This window comes from Tribolium castaneum, chromosome 3, assembly GCF_031307605.1.
Source record: "Tribolium castaneum strain GA2 chromosome 3, icTriCast1.1, whole genome shotgun sequence".
NCBI lineage: Eukaryota > Metazoa > Arthropoda > Insecta > Coleoptera > Tenebrionidae > Tribolium > Tribolium castaneum.
In genome coordinates, this window is record NC_087396.1 from 11,965,390 (window position 1) to 11,988,220 (window position 22,831).

Consider the following 22,831-nt stretch of genomic DNA (forward strand, 5'->3'; position numbering starts at 1 on the left):
ACACTCAAATAATTTATTGCCACGTAATAATTTTGTCTTTAATTTCAATGAATGAAAGTGGCTTGCTCAAAATTAAATGCAAATAAAAATTTTTTTGGTTTCATTATTATTATTATTATTTAATGCTACAAACGGTAGCCAACGTGGAAGCGATATGAAGGTAGGTGTATTTTATTGCTGTGTCGTATTTATTTATTTCACAAACCAATAATTTCATAAAACTTAATTGCAATTAAAATCTTTAAATGCGGTGTTGAAAAGTGATATTTTGAGTGACAGTTTTTAAATACAGTACCTAAAAATAAAGTCAAACACTCAAATAATTTATTGCCACGTAATAATTTTGTCTTTAATTTCAATGAATGAAAGTGGCTTGCTCAAAATTAAATGCAAATAAACATTTTTTTTTTGGTTTCATTATTATTATTATTATTTAATGCTACAGACGGTAGCCAACGTGGAAGCGATATGAAGGTAGGTGTATTTTATTGCTGTGTCGTATTTATTAATTTCACAAACCAATAATTTCATAAAACTTAATTACAATTAAAATCTTTAAATGCGGTGTTGAAAAGTAATATTTTGAGTGACAGTTTTTAAATACAGTACCTAAAAATAAAGTCAAACACTCAAATAATTTATTGCCACGTAATAATTTTGTCTTTAATTTCAATGAATGAAAGTGGCTTGCTCAAAATTTAATGCAAATAAACATTTTTTTTTTTGGTTTCATTATTATTATTATTATTTAATGCTACAGACGGTAGCCAACGTGGAAGCGATATGAAGGTAGGTGTATTTTATTGCTGTGTCGTATTTATTTATTTCACAAACCAATAATTTCATAAAACTTAATTACAATTAAAATCTTTAAATGCGGTGTTGAAAAGTAATATTTTGAGTGACACTTTTTAAATACAGTACCTAAAAATAAAGTCAAACACTCAAATAATTTATTGCCACGTAATAATTTTGTCTTTAATTTCAATGAATGAAAGTGGCTTGCTCAAAATTTAATGCGAATAAAAATTTTTTTGGTTTCATTATTATTATTATTATTTAATGCTACAAACGGTAGCCAACGTGGAAGCGATATGAAGGTAGGTGTATTTTATTGCTGTGTCGTATTTATTTATTTCACAAATCAATAATTTCATAAAACGTAATTGCAATTAAAATCTTTAAATGCGGTGTTGAAAAGTAATATTTTGAGTGACACTTTTTAAATACAGTAACTAAAAATAAAATCAAACACTCAAATAATTTATTGCCACGTAATAATTTTGTCTTTAATTTCAATGAATGAAAGTGGCTTGCTCAAAATTTAATGCAAATAAAAATTTTTTTGGTTTCATTATTATTATTATTATTTAATGCTACAAACGGTAGCCAACGTGGAAGCGATATGAAGGTAGGTGTATTTTATTGCTGTGTCGTATTTATTTATTTCACAAACCAATAATTTCATAAAACTTAATTGCAATTAAAATCTTTAAATGCGGTGTTGAAAAGTGATATTTTGAGTGACAGTTTTTAAATACAGTACCTAAAAATAAAGTCAAACACTCAAATAATTTATTGCCACGTAATAATTTTGTCTTTAATTTCAATGAATGAAAGTGGCTTGCTCAAAATTTAATGCAAATAAACATTTTTTTTTTGGTTTCATTATTATTATTATTATTTAATGCTACAGACGGTAGCCAACGTGGAAGCGATATGAAGGTAGGTGTATTTTATTGCTGTGTCGTATTTATTAATTTCACAAACCAATAATTTCATAAAACTTAATTACAATTAAAATCTTTAAATGCGGTGTTGAAAAGTAATATTTTGAGTGACAGTTTTTAAATACAGTACCTAAAAATAAAGTCAAACACTCAAATAATTTATTGCCACGTAATAATTTTGTCTTTAATTTCAATGATTGAAAGTGGCTTGCTCAAAATTTAATGCAAATAAACATTTTTTTTTTGGTTTCATTATTATTATTATTATTTAATGCTACAGACGGTAGCCAACGTGGAAGCGATATGAAGGTAGGTGTATTTTATTGCTGTGTCGTATTTATTAATTTCACAAACCAATAATTTCATAAAACTTAATTACAATTAAAATCTTTAAATGCGGTGTTGAAAAGTAATATTTTGAGTGACACTTTTTAAATACAGTACCTAAAAATAAAGTCAAACACTCAAATAATTTATTGCCACGTAATAATTTTGTCTTTAATTTCAATGAATGAAAGTGGCTTGCTCAAAATTTAATGCAAATAAACATTTTTTTTTCGGTTTCATTTTTATTATTTTTTTTTAATGCTACAAACGGTAGCCAACGTGGAAGCGATATGAAGGTAGGTGTATTTTATTGCTATGTCGTATTTATTTATTTCACAAACCAATAATTTCATAAAACTTAATTGCAATTAAAATCTTTAAATGCGGTGTTGAAAAGTAATATTTTGAGTGATACATTTTAAACACAGTAACTATAAATAAAATCAAACACCCAATAATTTATTGCCACGTAATAATTTTGTCTTTAATTTCAATGAATGAAAGTGACTTGCTCAAAATTTAATGCAAATAAACATTTTTTTTGGTTTCATTATTATTATTATTATTTAATGCTACAAACGGTAGCCAACGTGGAAGCGATATGAAGGTAGGTGTATTTTATTGCTGTGTCGTATTTATTTATTTCACAAACCAATAATTTCATAAAACTTAATTGCAATTAAAATCTTTAAATGCGGTGTTGAAAAGTGATATTTTGAGTGACACATTTTAAATACAGTAACTATAAATAAAACAAAACAGTCAAATAATTTATTGCCACGTAATTTTGTCTTTAATTTCAATGAATGAAAGTGGCTTGCTCAAAATTTAATTATTTTTTTAATGCTACAAACGGTAGCCAACGTGGAAGCGATATGAAGGTAGGTGTATTTTATTGCTGTGTCGTATTTATTTATTTCACAAACCAATAATTTCATAAAACGTAATTGCAATTAAAATCTTTAAATGCGGTGTTGAAAAGTAATATTTTGAGTGACACTTTTTAAATACAGTAACTAAAAATAAAATCAAACACTCAAATAATTTATTGCCACGTAATAATTTTGTCTTTAATTTCAATGAATGAAAGTGGCTTGCTCAAAATTTAATGCAAATAAACATTTTTTTGGTTTCATTATTATTATTATTATTTAATGCTACAGACGGTAGCCAACGTGGAAGCGATATGAAGGTAGGTGTATTTTATTGCTGTGTCGTATTTATTAATTTCACAAACCAATAATTTCATAAAACTTAATTACAATTAAAATCTTTAAATGCGGTGTTGAAAAGTAATATTTTGAGTGACAGTTTTTAAATACAGTACCTAAAAATAAAGTCAAACACTCAAATAATTTATTGCCACGTAATAATTTTGTCTTTAATTTCAATGAATGAAAGTGGCTTGCTCAAAATTTAATGCAAATAAACATTTTTTTTTTTGGTTTCATTATTATTATTATTATTTAATGCTACAGACGGTAGCCAACGTGGAAGCGATATGAAGGTAGGTGGATTTTATTGCTGTGTCGTATTTATTTATTTCACAAACCAATAATTTCATAAAACTTAATTACAATTAAAATCTTTAAATGCGGTGTTGAAAAGTAATATTTTGAGTGACACTTTTTAAATACAGTACCTAAAAATAAAGTCAAACACTCAAATAATTTATTGCCACGTAATAATTTTGTCTTTAATTTCAATGAATGAAAGTGGCTTGCTCAAAATTTAATGCGAATAAAAATTTTTTTGGTTTCATTATTATTATTATTATTTAATGCTACAAACGGTAGCCAACGTGGAAGCGATATGAAGGTAGGTGTATTTTATTGCTGTGTCGTATTTATTTATTTCACAAATCAATAATTTCATAAAACGTAATTGCAATTAAAATCTTTAAATGCGGTGTTGAAAAGTAATATTTTGAGTGACACTTTTTAAATACAGTAACTAAAAATAAAATCAAACACTCAAATAATTTATTGCCACGTAATAATTTTGTCTTTAATTTCAATGAATGAAAGTGGCTTGCTCAAAATTTAATGCAAATAAAAATTTTTTTGGTTTCATTATTATTATTATTATTTAATGCTACAAACGGTAGCCAACGTGGAAGCGATATGAAGGTAGGTGTATTTTATTGCTGTGTCGTATTTATTTATTTCACAAACCAATAATTTCATAAAACTTAATTGCAATTAAAATCTTTAAATGCGGTGTTGAAAAGTGATATTTTGAGTGACAGTTTTTAAATACAGTACCTAAAAATAAAGTCAAACACTCAAATAATTTATTGCCACGTAATAATTTTGTCTTTAATTTCAATGAATGAAAGTGGCTTGCTCAAAATTTAATGCAAATAAACATTTTTTTTTTGGTTTCATTATTATTATTATTATTTAATGCTACAGACGGTAGCCAACGTGGAAGCGATATGAAGGTAGGTGTATTTTATTGCTGTGTCGTATTTATTAATTTCACAAACCAATAATTTCATAAAACTTAATTACAATTAAAATCTTTAAATGCGGTGTTGAAAAGTAATATTTTGAGTGACACTTTTTAAATACAGTACCTAAAAATAAAGTCAAACACTCAAATAATTTATTGCCACGTAATAATTTTGTCTTTAATTTCAATGAATGAAAGTGGCTTGCTCAAAATTTAATGCAAATAAACATTTTTTTTTCGGTTTCATTTTTATTATTTTTTTTTAATGCTACAAACGGTAGCCAACGTGGAAGCGATATGAAGGTAGGTGTATTTTATTGCTATGTCGTATTTATTTATTTCACAAACCAATAATTTCATAAAACTTAATTGCAATTAAAATCTTTAAATGCGGTGTTGAAAAGTAATATTTTGAGTGATACATTTTAAACACAGTAACTATAAATAAAATCAAACACCCAATAATTTATTGCCACGTAATAATTTTGTCTTTAATTTCAATGAATGAAAGTGACTTGCTCAAAATTTAATGCAAATAAACATTTTTTTTGGTTTCATTATTATTATTATTATTTAATGCTACAAACGGTAGCCAACGTGGAAGCGATATGAAGGTAGGTGTATTTTATTGCTGTGTCGTATTTATTTATTTCACAAACCAATAATTTCATAAAACTTAATTGCAATTAAAATCTTTAAATGCGGTGTTGAAAAGTGATATTTTGAGTGACACATTTTAAATACAGTAACTATAAATAAAACAAAACAGTCAAATAATTTATTGCCACGTAATTTTGTCTTTAATTTCAATGAATGAAAGTGGCTTGCTCAAAATTTAATTATTTTTTTAATGCTACAAACGGTAGCCAACGTGGAAGCGATATGAAGGTAGGTGTATTTTATTGCTGTGTCGTATTTATTTAATTCACAAATCAATAATTTCATAAAACGTAATTGCAATTAAAATCTTTAAATGCGGTGTTGAAAAGTAATATTTTGAGTGACACTTTTTAAATACAGTAACTAAAAATAAAATCAAACACTCAAATAATTTATTGCCACGTAATAATTTTGTCTTTAATTTCAATGAATGAAAGTGGCTTGCTCAAAATTTAATGCAAATAAACATTTTTTTGGTTTCATTATTATTATTATTATTTAATGCTACAAACGGTAGCCAACGTGGAAGCGATATGAAGGTAGGTGTATTTTATTGCTGTGTCGTATTTATTTATTTCACAAACCAATAATTTCATAAAACTTAATTGCAATTAAAATCTTTAAATGCGGTGTTGAAAAGTAATATTTTGAGTGACAGTTTTTAAATACAGTACCTAAAAATAAAGTCAAACACTCAAATAATTTATTGCCACGTAATAATTTTGTCTTTAATTTCAATGATTGAAAGTGGCTTGCTCAAAATTTAATGCAAATAAACATTTTTTTTTCGGTTTCATTTTTATTATTTTTTTTTAATGCTACAAACGGTAGCCAACGTGGAAGCGATATGAAGGTAGGTGTATTTTATTGCTATGTCGTATTTATTTATTTCACAAACCAATAATTTCATAAAACTTAATTGCAATTAAAATCTTTAAATGCGGTGTTGAAAAGTAATATTTTGAGTGACAGTTTTTAAATACAGTACCTAAAAATAAAGTCAAACACTCAAATAATTTATTTCCACGTAATAATTTTGTCTTTAATTTCAATGAATGAAAGTGACTTGCTCAAAATTTAATGCAAATAAACATTTTTTTTGGTTTCATTATTATTATTATTATTTAATGCTACAAACGGTAGCCAACGTGGAAGCGATATGAAGGTAGGTGTATTTTATTGCTGTGTCGTATTTATTTATTTCACAAATCAATAATTTCATAAAACGTAATTGCAATTAAAATCTTTAAATGCGGTGTTGAAAAGTAATATTTTGAGTGACAGTTTTTAAATACAGTACCTAAAAATAAAGTCAAACACTCAAATAATTTATTGCCACGTAATAATTTTGTCTTTAATTTCAATGAATGAAAGTGGCTTGCTCAAAATTTAATGCAAATAAAAATTTTTTTGGTTTCATTATTATTATTATTATTTAATGCTACAAACGGTAGCCAACGTGGAAGCGATATGAAGGTAGGTGTATTTTATTGCTATGTCGTATTTATTTATTTCACAAACCAATAATTTCATAAAACGTAATTGCAATTAAAATCTTTAAATGCGGTGTTGAAAAGTAATATTTTGAGTGACACTTTTTAAATAGGATAACTAAAAATAAAGTCAAACACTCAAATAATTTATTGCCACGTAATAATTTTGTCTTTAATTTCAATGAATGAAAGTGACTTGCTCAAAATTTAATGCAAATAAACATTTTTTTTGGTTTCATTATTATTATTATTATTTAATGCTACAAACGGTAGCCAACGTGGAAGCGATATGAAGGTAGGTGTATTTTATTGCTGTGTCGTATTTATTTATTTCACAAATCAATAATTTCATAAAACGTAATTGCAATTAAAATCTTTAAATGCGGTGTTGAAAAGTAATATTTTGAGTGACACTTTTTAAATACAGTAACTAAAAATAAAATCAAACACTCAAATAATTTATTGCCATGTAATAATTTTGTCTTTAATTTCAATGAATGAAAGTGGCTTGCTCAAAATTTAATGCAAATAAACATTTTTTTTGGTTTCATTATTATTATTATTATTTAATGCTACAAACGGTAGCCAACGTGGAAGCGATATGAAGGTAGGTGTATTTTATTGCTGTGTTGTATTTATTTATTTCACAAACCAATAATTTCATAAAACTTAATTGAAATTAAAATCTTTAAATACGGTGTTGAAAAGTAATATTTTGAGTGACACTTTTTAAATACAGTAACTAAAAATAAAGTCAAACACTCAAATAATTTATTGCCACGTAATAATTTTGTCTTTAATTTCAATGAATGAAAGTGGCTTGCTCAAAATTTAATGCAAATAAACATTTTTTTTTGGTTTCATTATTATTATTATTATTTAATGCTACAAACGGTAGCCAACGTGGAAGCGATATGAAGGTAGGTGTATTTTATTGCTGTGTCGTATTTATTTATTTCACAAATCAATAATTTCATAAAACGTAATTGCAATTAAAATCTTTAAATGCGGTGTTGAAAAGTAATATTTTGAGTGACAGTTTTTAAATACAGTACCTAAAAATAAAGTCAAACACTCAAATAATTTATTGCCACGTAATAATTTTGTCTTTAATTTCAATGAATGAAAGTGGCTTGCTCAAAATTTAATGCAAATAAACATTTTTTTTGGTTTCATTATTATTATTATTATTTAATGCTACAAACGGTAGCCAACGTGGAAGCGATATGAAGGTAGGTGTATTTTATTGCTGTGTCGTATTTATTTATTTCACAAATCAATAATTTCATAAAACGTAATTGCAATTAAAATCTTTAAATGCGGTGTTGAAAAGTAATATTTTGAGTGACAGTTTTTAAATACAGTACCTAAAAATAAAGTCAAACACTCAAATAATTTATTGCCACGTAATAATTTTGTCTTTAATTTCAATGAATGAAAGTGGCTTGCTCAAAATTTAATGCAAATAAACATTTTTTTTGGTTTCATTATTATTATTATTATTTAATGCTACAAACGGTAGCCAACGTGGAAGCGATATGAAGGTAGGTGTATTTTATTGCTGTGTTGTATTTATTTATTTCACAAACCAATAATTTCATAAAACTTAATTGAAATTAAAATCTTTAAATACGGTGTTGAAAAGTAATATTTTGAGTGACACTTTTTAAATACAGTAACTAAAAATAAAGTCAAACACTCAAATAATTTATTGCCACGTAATAATTTTGTCTTTAATTTCAATGAATGAAAGTGGCTTGCTCAAAATTTAATGCAAATAAACATTTTTTTTTGGTTTCATTATTATTATTATTATTTAATGCTACAAACGGTAGCCAACGTGGAAGCGATATGAAGGTAGGTGTATTTATTTACTGAAGTTTTGAATTTGAATTGCCACATATTAAAACGTATTGTGTATTTTTTATTTTGTTTAATATTGACAAACGTTGCTTGTTGTAACTTTCATGCAAATAAAGATTTTTTATTGGTGTTGTTTTTATTTTTTAATGTCTTGCTACAAACAGTAGCCAACGCAGAAGCCATATGAAGGTAGGTGCATTTTTTTGCGTTTTATCTTGTGATGTGTTGAATTTAATAGCTTGTGTGCCATATATTATATCGTATTGTGTATCCTTTATTCTGTATAATATTTATTATTGTCGCTTGTTGTAACTTTCCTACAAATTAATTTTTTTTGTTGGTTGTGTTTTTAATTTATTTTTTAGGTTTTGCTACAAATGGTAGCAGATGCAGTATAAAGGTAAGAGCATTTATTTAACGCCAAGTGAAAAAACTTTGATTTTTGTGTACTATTTTTTCATTTCACAAACCAATAATTCCTTTATTCCCTTCATTTCTAAATAATCATTGTTTACCTCATCCTTATATCCTTTTTTCCTGGCAAGAATGCTCTAAACCTCCACGTGGTTCTTGCCGGACAAATTAGTTATTGACTAATTTGACCAATTAGAGCAATCCTTAAATATAACATTGTTGATTGCATTTTACAGCCGTAAAATTATGTCGCTTGTTGTAATTTTCATGCAAATAAAGATTTTTTTATTGGTGTTTTTAATTTTTTTTCATGCTACAAACGGTAGCCAACGTGGAAGCGATATGGAGGTAGGTGTATTTTATTGCTGTGTCGTATTTATTTATTTCACAAACCAATAATTTCATAAAACTTAATTGCAATTAAAATCTTTAAATGCGGTGTTGAAAAGTAATATTTTGAGTGACAGTTTTTAAATACAGTACCTAAAAATAAAATCAAACACTCAAATAATTTATTGCCACGTAATAATTTTGTCTTTAATTTCAATGAATGAAAGTGGCTTGCTCAAAATTTAATGCAAATAAACATTTTTTTTTTCGGTTTCATTTTTATTATTTTTTTTAATGCTACAAACGGTAGCCAACGTGGAAGCGATATGAAGGTAGGTGTATTTTATTGCTGTGTCGTATTTATTTAATTCACAAATCAATAATTTCATAAAACGTAATTGCAATTAAAATCTTTAAATGCGGTGTTGATAAAATCAAACACTCAAATAATTTATTGCCACGTAATAATTTTGTCTTTAATTTCAATAAATGAAAGTGGCTTGCTCAAAATTTAATGCAAATAAACATTTTTTTTTGGTTTCATTATTATTATTATTATTTAATGCTACAAACGGTAGCCAACGTGGAAGCGATATGAAGGTAGGTGTATTTTATTGCTGTGTCGTATTTATTTAATTCACAAATCAATAATTTCATAAAACGTAATTGCAATTAAAATCTTTAAATGCGGTGTTGATAAAATCAAACACTCAAATAATTTATTGCCACGTAATAATTTTGTCTTTAATTTCAATAAATGAAAGTGGCTTGCTCAAAATTTAATGCAAATAAACATTTTTTTTTGGTTTCATTATTATTATTATTATTTAATGCTACAAACGGTAGCCAACGTGGAAGCGATATGAAGGTAGGTGTATTTTATTGCTGTGTCGTATTTATTTATTTCACAAACCAATAATTTCATAAAACTTAATTGAAATTAAAATCTTTAAATGCGGTGTTGAAAAGTAATATTTTGAGTGACACTTTTTAAATACAGTAACTAAAAATAAAATCAAACACTCAAATAATTTATTGCCACGTAATAATTTTGTCTTTAATTTCAATGAATGAAAGTGGCTTGCTCAAAATTTAATGCAAATAAACATTTTTTTTTTGGTTTCATTATTATTATTATTATTTTTAATGCTACAAACGGTAGCCAACGTGGAAGCGATATGAAGGTAGGTGTATTTTATTGCTGTGTCGTATTTATTTAATTCACAAATCAATAATTTCATAAAACGTAATTGCAATTAAAATCTTTAAATGCGGTGTTGAAAAGTAATATTTTGAGTGACACTTTTTAAATACAGTAACTAAAAATAAAATCAAACACTCAAATAATTTATTGCCACGTAATAATTTTGTCTTTAATTTCAATGAATGAAAGTGGCTTGCTCAAAATTAATTGCAAATAAAAATTTTTTTTTGGTTTCATTATTATTATTATTATTTAATGCTACAAACGGTAGCCAACGTGGAAGCGATATGAAAGTAGGTGTATTTTATTGCTGTGTCGTATTTATTTATTTCACAAACCAATAATTTCATAAAACTTAATTGCAATTAAAATCTTTAAATGCGGTGTTGAAAAGTGATATTTTGAGTGACACTTTTTAAATACAGTAACTAAAAATAAAATCAAACACTCAAATAATTTATTGCCACGTAATAATTTTGTCTTTAATTTCAATGAATGAAAGTGGCTTGCTCAAAATTAATTGCAAATAAAAATTTTTTTTTGGTTTCATTATTATTATTATTATTTAATGCTACAAACGGTAGCCAACGTGGAAGCGATATGAAGGTAGGTGTATTTATTTACTGAAGTTTTGAATTTGAATTGCCACAAATTAAAACGTATTGTGTATTTTTTATTTTGTTTAATATTGACAAACGTTGCTTGTTGTAACTTTCATGCAAATAAAGATTTTTTATTGGTGTTGTTTTTATTTTTTAATGTCTTGCTACAAACAGTAGCCAACGCAGAAGCCATATGAAGGTAGGTGCATTTTTTTGCGTTTTATCTTGTGATGTGTTGAATTTAATAGCTTGTGTGCCATATATTATATCGTATTGTGTATCCTTTATTCTGTATAATATTTATTATTGTCGCTTGTTGTAACTTTCCTACAAATTAATTTTTTTTGTTGGTTGTGTTTTTAATTTATTTTTTAGGTTTTGCTACAAATGGTAGCAGATGCAGTATAAAGGTAAGAGCATTTATTTAACGCCAAGTGAAAAAACTTTGATTTTTGTGTACTATTTTTTCATTTCACAAACCAATAATTCCTTTATTCCCTTCATTTCTAAATAATCATTGTTTACCTCATCCTTATATCCTTTTTTCCTGGCAAGAATGCTCTAAACCTCCACGTGGTTCTTGCCGGACAAATTAGTTATTGACTAATTTGACCAATTAGAGCAATCCTTAAATATAACATTGTTGATTGTATTTTACATCCGTAAAATTATGTCGCTTGTTGTAATTTTCATGCAAATAAAGATTTTTTTATTGGTGTTTTTAATTTTTTTTCATGCTACAAACGGTAGCCAACGTGGAAGCGATATGGAGGTAGGTGTATTTTATTGCTGTGTCGTATTTATTTATTTCACAAACCAATAATTTCATAAAACTTAATTGCAATTAAAATCTTTAAATGCGGTGTTGAAAAGTGATATTTTGAGTGACACTTTTTAAATACAATAACTAAAAATAAAATCAAACACTCAAATAATTTATTGCCACGTAATAATTTTGTCTTTAATTTCAATGAATGAAAGTGGCTTGCTCAAAATTTAATGCAAATAAACATTTTTTTTTGGTTTCATTATTATTATTATTATTTTTAATGCTACAAACGGTAGCCAACGTGGAAGCGATATGAAGGTAGGTGTATTTTATTGCTGTGTCGTATTTATTTATTTCACAAATCAATAATTTCATAAAACGTAATTGCAATTAAAATCTTTAAATGCGGTGTTGAAAAGTAATATTTTGAGTGACACTTTTTTAATACAGTAACTAAAAATAAAATCAAACACTCAAATAATTTATTGCCACGTAATAATTTTGTCTTTAATTTCAATGAATGAAAGTGGCTTGCTCAAAATTTAATGCAAATAAACATTTTTTTTTTGGTTTCATTATTATTATTATTATTTTTTAATGCTACAAACGGTAGCCAACGTGGAAGCGATATGAAAGTAGGTGTATTTTATTGCTGTGTTGTATTTATTTATTTCACAAACCAATAATTTCATAAAACTTAATTGCAATTAAAATCTTTAAATGCGGTGTTGAAAAGTGATATTTTGAGTGACACTTTTTAAATACAATAACTAAAAATAAAATCAAACACTCAAATAATTTATTGCCACGTAAAAATTTTGTCTTTAATTTCAATGAATGAAAGTGGCTTGCTCAAAATTTAATGCAAATAAACATTTTTTTTGGTTTCATTTTTATTATTTTTTTTAATGCTACAAACGGTAGCCAACGTGGAAGCGATATGAAGGTAGGTGTATTTATTTACTGAAGTTTTGAATTTGAATTGCCACATATTAAAACGTATTGTGTATTTTTTATTTTGTTTAATATTGACAAACGTTGCTTGTTGTAACTTTCATGCAAATAAAGATTTTTTATTGGTGTTGTTTTTATTTTTTAATGTCTTGCTACAAACAGTAGCCAACGCAGAAGCCATATGAAGGTAGGTGCATTTTTTTGCGTTTTATCTTGTGATGTGTTGAATTTAATAGCTTGTGTGCCATATATTATATCGTATTGTGTATCCTTTATTCTGTATAATATTTATTATTGTCGCTTGTTGTAACTTTCCTACAAATTAATTTTTTTTGTTGGTTGTGTTTTTAATTTATTTTTTAGGTTTTGCTACAAATGGTAGCAGATGCAGTATAAAGGTAAGAGCATTTATTTAACGCCAAGTGAAAAAACTTTGATTTTTGTGTACTATTTTTTCATTTCACAAACCAATAATTCCTTTATTCCCTTCATTTTCAAATAATCATTGTTTACCTCATCCTTATATCCTTTTTTCCTGGCAAGAATGCTCTAAACCTCCACGTGGTTCTTGCCGGACAAATTAGTTATTGACTAATTTGACCAATTAGAGCAATCCTTAAATATAACATTGTTGATTGTATTTTACAGCCGTAAAATTATGTAGCTTGTTGTAATTTTCATGCAAATAAAGATTTTTTTATTGGTGTTTTTAATTTTTTTTCATGCTACAAACGGTAGCCAACGTGGAAGCGATATGAAGGTAGGTGTATTTTATTGCTGTGTCGTATTTATTTATTTCACAAACCAATAATTTCATAAAACTTAATTGCAATTAAAATCTTTATATGCGGTGTTGAAAAGTAATATTTTGAGTGACAGTTTTTAAATACAGTACCTAAAAATAAAGTCAAACACTCAAATAATTTATTGCCACGTAATAATTTTGTCTTTAATTTCAATGATTGAAAGTGGCTTGCTCAAAATTTAATGCAAATAAACATTTTTTTTTCGGTTTCATTTTTATTATTTTTTTTTAATGCTACAAACGTTAGCCAACGTGGAAGCGATATGAAGGTAGGTGTATTTTATTGCTGTGTCGTATTTAATTATTTATTTCACAAACCAATAATTTCATAAAACTTAATTGCAATTAAAATCTTTAAATGCGGTGTTGAAAAGTAATATTTTGAGTGACACTTTTTAAATACAGTAACTAAAAATAAAATCAAACAGTCAAATAATTTATTGCCACGTAATAATTTTGTATTTAATTTCAATGAATGAAAGTGGCTTGCTCAAAATTTAATGCAAATAAACATTTTTTTTGGTTTCATTATTATTATTATTATTTAATGCTACAAACGGTAGCCAACGTGGAAGCGATATGAAGGTAGGTGTATTTTATTGCTGTGTCGTATTTATTTATTTCACAAACCAATAATTTCATAAAACTTAATTGCAATTAAAATCTTTAAATGCGGTGTTGAAAAGTGATATTTTGAGTGACACATTTTAAATACAGTAACTAAAAATAAAATCAAACACTCAAATAATTTATTGCCACGTAATAATTTTGTCTTTAATTTCAATGAATGAAAGTGGCTTGCTCAAAATTTAATGCAAATAAACTTTTTTTTTGGTTTCATTATTATTATTATTATTTTTAATGCTACAAACGGTAGCCAACGTGGAAGCGATATGAAGGTAGGTGTATTTTATTGCTGTGTCGTATTTATTTATTTCACAAATCAATAATTTCATAAAACGTAATTGCAATTAAAATCTTTAAATGCGGTGTTGAAAAGTAATATTTTGAGTGACACTTTTTTAATACAGTAACTAAAAATAAAATCAAACACTCAAATAATTTATTGCCACGTAATAATTTTGTCTTTAATTTCAATGAATGAAAGTGGCTTGCTCAAAATTTAATGCAAATAAACATTTTTTTTGGTTTCATCATTATTATTATTATTATTTAATGCTACAAACGGTAGCCAACGTGGAAGCGATATGAAGGTAGGTGTATTTTATTGCTGTGTCGTATTTATTTATTTCACAAATCAATAATTTCATAAAACGTAATTGCAATTAAAATCTTTAAATGCGGTGTTGAAAAGTAATATTTTGAGTGACACTTTTTTAATACAGTAACTAAAAATAAAATCAAACACTCAAATAATTTATTGCCACGTAATAATTTTGTCTTTAATTTCAATGAATGAAAGTGGCTTGCTCAAAATTTAATGCAAATAAACTTTTTTTTTGGTTTCATTATTATTATTATTATTTTTAATGCTACAAACGGTAGCCAACGTGGAAGCGATATGAAGGTAGGTGTATTTTATTGCTGTGTCGTATTTATTTATTTCACAAATCAATAATTTCATAAAACTTAATTGCAATTAAAATCTTTAAATGCGGTGTTGAAAAGTAATATTTTGAGTGACACTTTTTAAATACAGTAACTAAAAATAAAATCAAACAGTCAAATAATTTATTGCCACGTAATAATTTTGTCTTTAATTTCAATGAATGAAAGTGGCTTGCTCAAAATTTAATGCAAATAAACATTTTTTTTGGTTTCATTATTATTATTATTATTTAATGCTACAAACGGTAGCCAACGTGGAAGCGATATGAAGGTAGGTGTATTTTATTGCTGTGTCGTATTTATTTATTTTACAAACCAATAATTTCATAAAACTTAATTGCAATTAAAATCTTTAAATGCGGTGTTGAAAAGTAATATTTTGAGTGACACTTTTTTAATACAGTAACTAAAAATAAAATCAAACACTCAAATAATTTATTGCCACGTAATAATTTTGTCTTTAATTTCAATGAATGAAAGTGGCTTGCTCAAAATTTAATGCAAATAAACATTTTTTTTTTGGTTTCATTATTATTATTATTATTATTTTTAATGCTACAAACGGTAGCCAACGTGGAAGCGATATGAAGGTAGGTGTATTTTATTGCTGTGTCGTATTTATTTATTTCACAAATCAATAATTTCATAAAACGTAATTGCAATTAAAATCTTTAAATGCGGTGTTGAAAAGTAATATTTTGAGTGACACTTTTTTAATACAGTAACTAAAAATAAAATCAAACACTCAAATAATTTATTGCCACGTAATAATTTTGTCTTTAATTTCAATGAATGAAAGTGGCTTGCTCAAAATTTAATGCAAATAAACATTTTTTTTTTGGTTTCATTATTATTATTATTATTTTTTAATGCTACAAACGGTAGCCAACGTGGAAGCGATATGAAGGTAGGTGGATTTTATTGCTGTGTCGTATTTATTTATTTCACAAACCAATAATTTCATAAAACTTAATTGCAATTAAAATCTTTAAATGCGGTGTTGAAAAGTGATATTTTGAGTGACACTTTTTAAATACAATAACTAAAAATAAAATCAAACACTCAAATAATTTATTGCCACGTAAAAATTTTGTCTTTAATTTCAATGAATGAAAGTGGCTTGCTCAAAATTTAATGCAAATAAACATTTTTTTTGGTTTCATTTTTATTATTTTTTTTAATGCTACAAACGGTAGCCAACGTGGAAGCGATATGAAGGTAGGTGTATTTATTTACTGAAGTTTTGAATTTGAATTGCCACATATTAAAACGTATTGTGTATATTTTATTTTGTTTAATATTGACAAACGTTGCTTGTTGTAACTTTCATGCAAATAAAGATTTTTTATTGGTGTTGTTTTTATTTTTTAATGTCTTGCTACAAACAGTAGCCAACGCAGAAGCCATATGAAGGTAGGTGCATTTTTTTGCGTTTTATCTTGTGATGTGTTGAATTTAATAGCTTGTGTGCCATATATTATATCGTATTGTGTATCCTTTATTCTGTATAATATTTATTATTGTCGCTTGTTGTAACTTTCCTACAAATTAATTTTTTTTGTTGGTTGTGTTTTTAATTTATTTTTTAGGTTTTGCTACAAATGGTAGCAGATGCAGTATAAAGGTAAGAGCATTTATTTAACGCCAAGTGAAAAAACTTTGATTTTTGTGTACTATTTTTTCATTTCACAAACCAATAATTCCTTTATTCCCTTCATTTTCAAATAATCATTGTTTACCTCATCCTTATATCCTTTTTTCCTGGCAAGAATGCTCTAAACCTCCACGTGGTTCTTGCCGGACAAATTAGTTATTGACTAATTTGACCAATTAGAGCAATCCTTAAATATAACATTGTTGATTGTATTTTACAGCCGTAAAATTATGTCGCTTGTTGTAATTTTCATGCAAATAAAGATTTTTTTATTGGTGTTTTTAATTTTTTTTCATGCTACAAACGGTAGCCAACGTGGAAGCGATATGAAGGTAGGTGTATTTTATTGCTGTGTCGTATTTATTTATTTCACAAACCAATAATTTCATAAAACTTAATTGCAATTAAAATCTTTAAATGCGGTGTTGAAAAGTGATATTTTGAGTGACACATTTTAAATACAGTAACTAAAAATAAAATCAAACACTCAAATAATTTATTGCCATGTAATAATTTTGTCTTTAATTTCAATGAATGAAAGTGGCTTGCTCAAAATTTAATGCAAATAAACTTTTTTTTTTGGTTTCATTATTATTATTATTATTTTTAATGCTACAAACGGTAGCCAACGTGGAAGCGATATGAAGGTAGGTGTATTTTATTGCTGTGTCGTATTTATTTATTTCACAAATCAATAATTTCATAAAACGTAATTGCAATTAAAATCTTTAAATGCGGTGTTGAAAAGTAATATTTTGAGTGACACTTTTTTAATACAGTAACTAAAAATAAAATCAAACACTCAAATAATTTATTGCCACGTAATAATTTTGTCTTTAATTTCAATGAATGAAAGTGGCTTGCTCAAAATTTAATGCAAATAAACATTTTTTTTTCAAAAAAACATTCCCTTCATTTTCAAATAATCATTGTTTACCACATCCTTATTTCCTTTTTTCCTGGCAAGAATGCTCTAAACCTCCACGTGGTTCTTGCTGGACAAATTAGTTATTATTTGACTGATCAGAGCAATCCTTAAATATTTAGGCCCGGTTTAAAGAAAGCTTGAATGATTGAGTTTGACTGATCGTATACACTCAAGGCTATAATTTTACTTGTAGTTAATCCCACACTCAATTTGATGGAGTTTCTTTAACAATTAAACGCTTTGCTTCTATGTATAATCCATAAATAAACTGCACCTTTGTGTGGTTTTATTGTATTCAATAAAATGGATTATGAAATAGATTTACAATTTACAACTTAGGTTTCACCTGTGTAGTACTCTATAAAACTTTGTACAACTAACATTTCTCGATTGGTATTTAATATTTATTTTAAAATTATTATAACATTACATATGTGACTTAAAAAAAAATAAGTATTCCAAAAAGGCGGAATTACACACGTAAAGTAGGTAAAAAACTTAAACATTTTAATAAATAGAGTACTCTTCTTATTTTTTTATTCTTAAGAATGTCATCAATTTTAGTTTTAAATCAAATTATGTAAAGCTGATTATAAAGATACTGTCAGATATCAATCTGCTCTGTTACATATCATAATAAGAGATCACACTACACTATGATTACTTACAAAAAAACCGATAATGGTATCAGCTTCATAATAGTACGAAATCTGCTCAGTCGTTGTTACCTCCTATATTAAATAATGATAATAAAACCATGGCGGAACGGGCAATAAATCAAAAAAAGGCCCAGTTTTTGAACACATTCGCCCCAAAAAGTGCCTCATTCGATGAATTAGTTAGAGATAAGCTAGAACCGGGCAAATTTCTCTTAACAAAAACAGGATGGACAAAAATACTGGCAATAGTAAGTAATACTTTACTCAAAAGGCTAACTCTATGTAGAAAATCCCAGATCGTGTGTTTAGCAGCTTTGGCCCTGTTTTTGGCGCAAAGCTGGGACCAGTGCTACGACAGACCCGACTGGTTCACTACCGTTTTTCCCGTCTGTGTCGGGTGTAATGTTGGAGTACAGTTTCTGTTTTATTTGATGTTCTCATGCGGGGGCACAGTGAAATATCCAGGAAAGTGGGTCACAGCTGTAGGTGCTTCTGTACTAATATTCACATTTTAACAGTTTGTCGCAGGACATAATTTTGAATCTAATATTTTCTCTTGTTGGAATTATTGGTTCGGTGATGACAGTGTCGACGACCATCGAATGTAGAGAAAATCCCACCATGCATAAAGTGCCAGGAGTAACCACATTTTTAAATTAAATTAAATTTTTATGCCGGCTTTAGTTTTTAGGAATTGTTGGCGGGGTTCTCTCGGTTGTGGGCTGCGCTGCAATATTTCTTATGTATCGATATGTGGAAGAAGAAGACGAGGGGCCAGTTCCCCAAACGCCGTTAGAACGAAATATAGATCTCAGAAAATCAATACATGCCTAAACGCAATGTCGCAAATTTTTAACACTATGTCTACATACAAAGTATTTGAGATTAATTTATTACAAACGTTTGTGAAAAGCAGAATCACAATAAAATTTATAGAAAAATATCCCAGCTTTCATTTCCCCTACTTAGTCTGTAACGTTCTGTTTGTTATGTTTGGACTATGTTATCATTTCACTAATATTTATCTCTAATATTTTAAGTGTTATCATTTCACAATTGACGTTCTTTTGTCGAGATAACAATAATTTTATTTCTGGTTCTTTGGATTAAAATGTGAAATTATTGATGCCATTTACTATTTAAACAAAGCCTAGGTCGTAACTAATATATGAAATAATTACAATATCAATATTATAAACACTAAAAGAATGGTGTTTTTCGAAAATTTAATGATGCAACCAATAATACACAAGTGCATGGGCAAAGTTGTGACACTACTTTAGAAGTGGTGGTATTACTGACAGTAGTACCAGTAAAATACCCATAAAATAGCACGCAAACGTAAGACCTCCAAGTAAATAAAAATTTTTGAACAAGTTTTTTAGATTTAGAAAAAATATGGACGCAAAATTTGTCTTTAAATGTGATGTAGCATCAAAGGAAATAAAGAATGATTGCACTCTGAATCCGACAGACGTCACAAAAGGTGAAGCCCCCTGGCTGTGGGCAAAAAACAACAAATACAGTTTAGAAAATGTGAATGATTACTGCAAAGTGGGCAAATGGATGTTGTTTTTACCAAAAGCAGATGTAAATGGGATATGGACTAAAATAAAAGAAGCTGTAAAAATTGGAGATCTTTGGGACGCAAAAGTTTCAACATCTGCAGATACTGAACCTCTTCACGCTGTAATAATTTTACACTAAGGACTACACCGACCTTGACGATGTAATTAGTGTTCTTGACTTTTTTGAAACGTCAGGCATAAAGCCTCAAGGTGAAGTCATCAGATACAAAACTGATAAGCAAACAGGCGCTGGCATTTACTCACGTTTCAACCAAAAGGCTTCAATTTACGACTCGAAAACAATCAGGCAATTGAAAAACAACAAGCGGATTACGGATTATTTTAAACCAATATAAATCTGTTGAAGATTATTTTTTATTGATGACTTATTATAAAACTGAATTTTTTATAATAATAAAATACAGATAATTTTAAAAATTGTGTATTTTTAACATCCTACCACCACGCGAAAATATACAATCTGGAATTTAGGAATGACTGGGTGGAAGAAAAAACCAATTTTTATTAAAACATATTTAATGAAAAAAATCTACAAAACCATCAGTTATTCCGGATAAAATAATTAAGCAACGTGTTGGGCTTGGTTTTCTTCACTTGACTGCTGCAAAAATTCATCTCACTGGCCCTCCTCCTCTTGTAATCCTCCCACAGCTCCTTTTGCACCTCCTTCGGCAGCTCCTTGAACACCTCCTTGTCGGCATCAGGGGGGCACGACACCGAATCCAAGCACAAATCCGCAACCTTCAACTTTGAGGGACTCTCGCAGTCTTCGTAATAGTCCTCAAAACAGCGCTTCTTCGACACGAGATTTGTCAACTTTAGTTTTTTCGGTGAGGGTGTGGGTGATTCCCCCTCCGTTGGTGCCAACTTCGAGGTTGAAGGGACGGGACTTTCGGCGTCTTCGACACCGTTCTGGTTCTCTATACTCAGCACTGACTGGACTTCAAGGTCCTTGCGCAGGAACGAAGCGAGCGTGTTTTTCGGGGGCTCCTGGAACTTCGTGAAAGAGAGGCCAAGTAATGTGATGTGGTAGGGTTTTTTGACGTCGATTATTCGGTTGAAAAGGTGCATGATCGTGGTCATGATTTTGGCTTCTTTGTTTGGTTGGTTTGAGGAGAAAATCGAGGGATTGACGTTGCATTGGCGCGTCTCTCGGTGGCTCATCTTGTTGTCTTTGTTGAACTTCCGGACTGTTAGTTTTATGGTTTTGGGGACACGCCCATCCTCTTCCACCAGAAGCAAGAGACGGTTTAACAACTGTTCTAATTTTATTTTCACTTCGGTTTCTACAGAAATTGACCTACAACTGTCTTCTAAACCAATGCTTTGGGGCTTCCCCGTCGGCTTGACCCCACTTTTATCGATACCCAAACTTAACTCATGAACTAACTTAGCTTTATCTTGCCCTAAAACGGTTTCAAGTCTCTTGAGATCAACATTTTGTAGCTCCTCAATTGTTTCAACCCCTATGCATTTTAATTGTTCAAACAACGCTCTGCCAATTCCCGGGATATCGTTCGGTGCGTTTAGGCTAAGAATCAATTCTAACGCACTATTTGGGAAAACAACAGTTTGTTGGTTTGGTTTGTGGCGCGCTCCTGCAATTTTTGCTAAAAGTTTGTTATGGGCGATTCCTGCACAGGACGTGAGGTTGAGTTCCGATTTAATAACGTCGCGGATTTCCTGAGCCACTGTTGTGGCAATGATCAGGCGCTCCGTGCAGCCACACTCACACTTATCACTTGTGTCTCCAAACACATTTCCCACAAGCTTGAGATCACTTTTTTGGTTCAATTTCTCGTTTATTAGCGTCGTCACGTCCAGATAATTCTCATCAAGACCTAGGCGTTCCACCAGAGGGGTGTACTTTTGCAACAGATTGGTTACTTTGTAGGAGGTCTGGCGATAGTCGTGTAAATCCTCGCCGTTGACTAGCACGAGGCTAGGGCACAGTTTTTTCGCCTCGGGGATTAACATGCACTTTTTTATGCCAAATTCACGGGCTGTGTAATTGCTAGTGACGACAATGTTTTTCTGCTGTATTCCTAGCGGGACCGTTCGGAGGCTGGGGTTTTTGTTCATTTCCACTTGCGCGTAAAAACAGTCCAAATCGATGTGAATTATAGTACGGGAATGGTCCATCTCAAAAGACATTGTTTTTAAATACTGATAAAAGAACTCTTGCAACTTTAGTGAGGTTATGTTTATTTCTACTGATTTGGCATTTGAGATGACTTGGCCAATCACAATGCACCAATTAGGCGGCTTATTCAAAAATTACAAGGCTACCAATCCCAAACTTAGCAAATAAAAACTTCTGAACAATTTCAACAATTAAGAAAAGTTTTATTTCACAACAGTCATCTCCATCGTAGTTTTTACCAATGTGATAGTATAAATTATAGGCAGGATAAAACTCGTTATCCTCGTACTTGACGATCACAACTCCGCCAGGCTTTTGGCACGGGTCGAACCCAAGCGGAGGCAAGTGCATATTTTCACCACCATCACAAACATTAGCAACTAACACATTGGCCATAATCATCACATTATGGTAAATATCGTCGGTAGAACACGAGGCATATTTTGCGTTTGGGAAGCTCACACCTTGGCCATACCTGTGGCCCTTATTGGTACCAAATAAGCGAAAATCGAAGTTATAACGGCAAATAGAGTCAACATTGACTCGTTAGTAATTAAATTCTCAATTTGCTGGTACTCATAATCTTTCGGGTGCAAATTTTGGCATCACACAATCTTTGACCCCAGCTTATCTACTTTGAGATTGGGGTTTGTAGCGGGCCTTTTGGGCTTGGGGGCCCAAATT

The 22,831-nt window shown here is 28.8% G+C and overlaps 3 protein-coding genes and 1 non-coding gene across 5 annotated transcripts in view; 2 read left to right on the top strand and 2 right to left on the bottom strand.

The window, feature by feature from the left end:
* The window catches only part of Gnpat (Glyceronephosphate O-acyltransferase), a 40,825-nt gene that overhangs the window by 17,861 nt on the left and 133 nt on the right, over positions 1-22,831 (bottom strand). The gene's annotated exons all lie outside the window — the stretch shown is intronic.
* Positions 18,428-19,358, top strand: LOC103313667 (uncharacterized). Its single transcript, XM_008197526.3, has 4 exons — positions 18,428-18,663; positions 18,712-18,897; positions 18,944-19,054; positions 19,100-19,358. Exons 1-4 carry the CDS (start codon positions 18,514-18,516, stop codon positions 19,247-19,249), a joined length of 597 nt encoding a protein of 198 aa, XP_008195748.1. The 5' UTR covers positions 18,428-18,513; the 3' UTR covers positions 19,250-19,358.
* LOC103313666 (hypothetical protein) lies at positions 19,486-20,114 on the top strand. Its single transcript, XR_010333355.1, has 2 exons — positions 19,486-19,756; positions 19,801-20,114. It is a non-coding gene; the product is annotated as a hypothetical protein (transcript).
* PolI (DNA polymerase iota) lies at positions 20,503-22,823 on the bottom strand. The gene has a single exon (XM_966492.4). It carries the CDS (start codon positions 22,156-22,158, stop codon positions 20,545-20,547), a length of 1,614 nt encoding a protein of 537 aa, XP_971585.2. The 5' UTR covers positions 22,159-22,823; the 3' UTR covers positions 20,503-20,544.